General features: G+C 36.2%; 1 protein-coding gene across 1 annotated transcript in view; it reads right to left on the bottom strand.

Annotated features, from left to right (window-relative positions):
• CIB2 (calcium and integrin binding family member 2) overlaps positions 1-3,612 on the bottom strand; it is a 49,874-nt gene that overhangs the window by 16,306 nt on the left and 29,956 nt on the right. Inside the window, 1 exon segment of the mRNA XM_035899522.1 lies at positions 2,490-2,601. Coding sequence (XP_035755415.1) covers positions 2,490-2,601 — 112 coding nt within the window.

Genomic DNA, 3,612 nt, shown 5'->3' with positions numbered 1-3,612 from the left:
GCCTATAGGAAAGATGGGGAAAATCTTTTTAGTAGGGCCAGCTGTGACAGGACAAGGGGTAATGGGTTTAAACTAAAGCAGGGTAGGTTTAGACTAGATATAAGGAAGAAATTCTTTACAATGAGGGTGGTGAAACACTGGAACAGGTTGCCCAGAGAGGTAGTGGAGGCCCCATCCCTGGATACATTCAAGGCCAGGTCGGATGGGGCTCTGAGCAACCTGATCTAGTTAGCAGTGTCCCTGCTCACTGCAGGGGGGTTGGACTAGATGACCTCTAGGGGTCCCTTCCAACCCAAAACATTCTATGATTCTATGAAGTACTTCTCTAGACCCAATTTTTCATCATTAAGTATACAGGCACATAACTTAGCCTCCTTCGTAGACACTTGACTACATTTGTAGTAATTTGTAATGTTTTCTTGAATGCTGCTGATATTAAAAGTTCATATGTAAACAAACCTTGAATTACTCTACTTTTGTATCCTGTTCCTACTTCATACTCTGTAACATACTGGGCAAAGATGAGAAGGTTTTGTGTCAGTTTGTTTGTTTGTTTTTCTTTAAACTACAGTACCTGCGTTATTTATTAAACTTCATTCATTTTATTTGAAGTGAGCTAGGAAGGTCAGCTTTGGAAGAGAATTACACTTGTACCCATGGCAGTCAAGGACACATTCTTGGAACATGCACCCAGCTGATATGAAACTAACCTGGAGCTGGATTCTAATCAGGGCTGGGTTATGCAGCTTTAGGAGTTAAAAGGCTGAACAGCTTTCAACTAGCTGATGAAAGCTATTTTGTAAGTTCTAGGAACAACTCATAACATACCACAGGTTTCAGTTCTGTAACTATTTAACAACAGTGAGGTGTATACTAATTTTATTCCTATACTACATAATATTGTTAAGAGAAGTCATCAGCCAAACAGCTCTACCAAAATCCTTAATTATTAATATCTTTAATAACTCAATGTAGATGTGCTATGTTGATGACAGTGCCATTTATGGCTTTTATGACAGAATTAACGATGTCTAAAGTTTTCCTTGCATATTTTTATTTATATAAATTTTAAAATGTATAATTTCCTTATTTTTATGTGCCATTTTGGAATTAAAGCTAGCTACATCACCTCCACAAGGCCAACTCATCATTAGAAAGAGTATAAACATATACTAGGGTTTTGCTGAAAAATCCCATGCTTAGCATGAAAAAAGAATCCTAAATTATTTCTCAGTTTCTTCAGAAACTGTAATTTCTAAGATGTATGTAGGTATCTGGTAAATCACAGTCATAACTGAAGGATGACAATTTTTCAAATGTTTTCTCTTGAATTAAACACTCATATACGTTTAATCTGTTAATGTTTCCACTTCTATTAAATGCTGGCCAAACACTTTTTAACAAACATTCTTTAGAGTAAAATCTGCTTCTTAGTCAAGATTTGGTATTGTCCCAGAATCAAACACGCAGTAAGTGTGGTACTAAAGGAAAAAGGAGTTCTGTGAACTTCAACTTGAAATCTAATTCAAATGCCTTTCACTTTACATTGACTTAACCTCCTCCCCAACTGAATTTCTAAAGCACTACTTACACTTGTTCTTTTTTTCCAAATATTTGATAACTTACAACATTAATGAAGAATTTCAAAATCATTAAAATCAAGTGGAAGGGCATCAATTACAAGGTGGTTTTTATGGCATTGATCCTAAAAAGCTTAATAATATTTCATGCAACTATGACAGTGAACATACAGTAGTTTCTACATGATAGTAATTTAAAGATTTCAACTAACTTGCATACATGAAAAAGGAAAATAGACCATGAGACCAAAGACAACATAATTCAATGAACCACTTAAAAAATAAATGCTAAAACCCCATATTTGTCCTGTTAAAAACATATTCAATTGTTGAACTGATAAAATAATAAAACTAAATATTGTCTCCATTTTTTTGCACCAATTGCTTTATGCCTACTGCTTTTCTCATTTTTAGTTACATGGACTGCCCCTTTGCTTCCTATCATGTAATGACTCTGAAAAATTATAATTAAGAAAAATAACATTTATTGTGCTCTTGCAGCTGAGAAAAGAAGGGTATAATCTTTACTTTTGAACAGCAATGTTCTGTAACCCTCTGGCAAATTTCCTATCAACACACTGAGATAGGAACTTCCGATTTCTACTCAGCTCTTCACACAGAGATCCCACTGGCTTCTAAGGGATCAATACATACCAAGTGGAAAGACTGCTATATTTAATTTTATTTCCTACTCATTTCCTTTAACATCTATCCCAACTGTCTCCACAAGACAGACATCCAACTCAATATTTTCCAGTTTCTGGGGCTGTTTTTGCCCTTGAACAGTAACACGAAGGGGAAGACCTTAGCACGCCACATTGCTTCAGGATATCAAACTCACTTAGCAAAACCACTGGCAGGTGAGCTACATAACTTAAGACACAGTTTGTAAGCAGTCAGAAGCAATACCTTTAGCTCAGGCATGTTTATTATAAGCTGCATAGGTAGTTTAACATCTGGGTCCTTTGTATAGTCCATGGGCACAACATTTGGTGCCATTTCATGGTATCGGCCATGCAACCTGTAAACAAGCAGAAAAAAACAGCCAATAACCAATTTTAAATAACCAATTCCATTCATACAGTAATCAGACTCAAATTTGTCTTGCAGCTCTCATTATTTTTAGTTCACAAGTCTGAGCCTACCAAATTCCCATCTTTTTGAGGAAAAAAAAAAAAAAAAGAGGGCTTTTATCCAGTATCCAGCATAACTGCTACTAACACCTATGTGTAACTTGTGGCATTTCACGCTACCTGTATATAACATTTAAGCACCATTTAGGTACATGCACAGAAGTAGGCCTGGACTGAAGTACTAACACTGTGATGGGTCACATCTCAGTGCAGATTATTGGTTCATCTGCACTATGCAAGAAAAATTTTGTTTAACAGCTCAAAGAACTTAAAAGCCAAACAATATGCAACTATAATGCTATAGACAACAGTATCCTTGGGAGACCTTACTTCCAAATTAAAAAAGCCCTTTTCCCATCTGCACCTCACTAACATAGCAGATTTAGCCTTATGAATTCTAGCACTGGCTTACACCAGCAGACAGATCATTTCCACTTCATTCCATTTCTCTTAGTTTTGTTTCATTCTCAGCTTAGCTTCTTCATCCAGACAGTATGTTTTAAAAGCAATAAACAAGTGTTTTTCCTGAGAGATGCAAGCCAAACATAGCTTCACTCTCTAAAGCTTGCTTATCATGTTAACAGTATTATGTTATAGTTTTGGTAAGGGAGCTGGGAAAGGAAGAGTCAAAGGCCACGAAACACACTGATGTTTCTAAAGGTTCAGAAGCTGAATACTAGTGAATTATAAAAACTGTCTCAGTCTCACACATAACCTGGCCAAAGACTGCACAAATGTTTCTGCTTCTACAACATTACTTCCAACTGTTAATTGAATTAACAAGTGTTAATCCCACCCTTTATTTGCTGTCTCCAAATATTCCAGTAAATGAGGTCAAAAGCATAGCCCAAAAGCCCAGAGGAAACAGCCACGTGTAAAGAAAACATCCAATTCAGCAG

Source organism: Egretta garzetta, unplaced genomic scaffold, assembly GCF_000687185.1.
Source record: "Egretta garzetta isolate BGI_Z169 unplaced genomic scaffold, ASM68718v1 scaffold287, whole genome shotgun sequence".
Lineage (NCBI taxonomy): Eukaryota > Metazoa > Chordata > Aves > Pelecaniformes > Ardeidae > Egretta > Egretta garzetta.
Note: the sequence above shows the minus strand (reverse complement) of the source record. Positions and strands in the feature narration are given on the sequence as shown.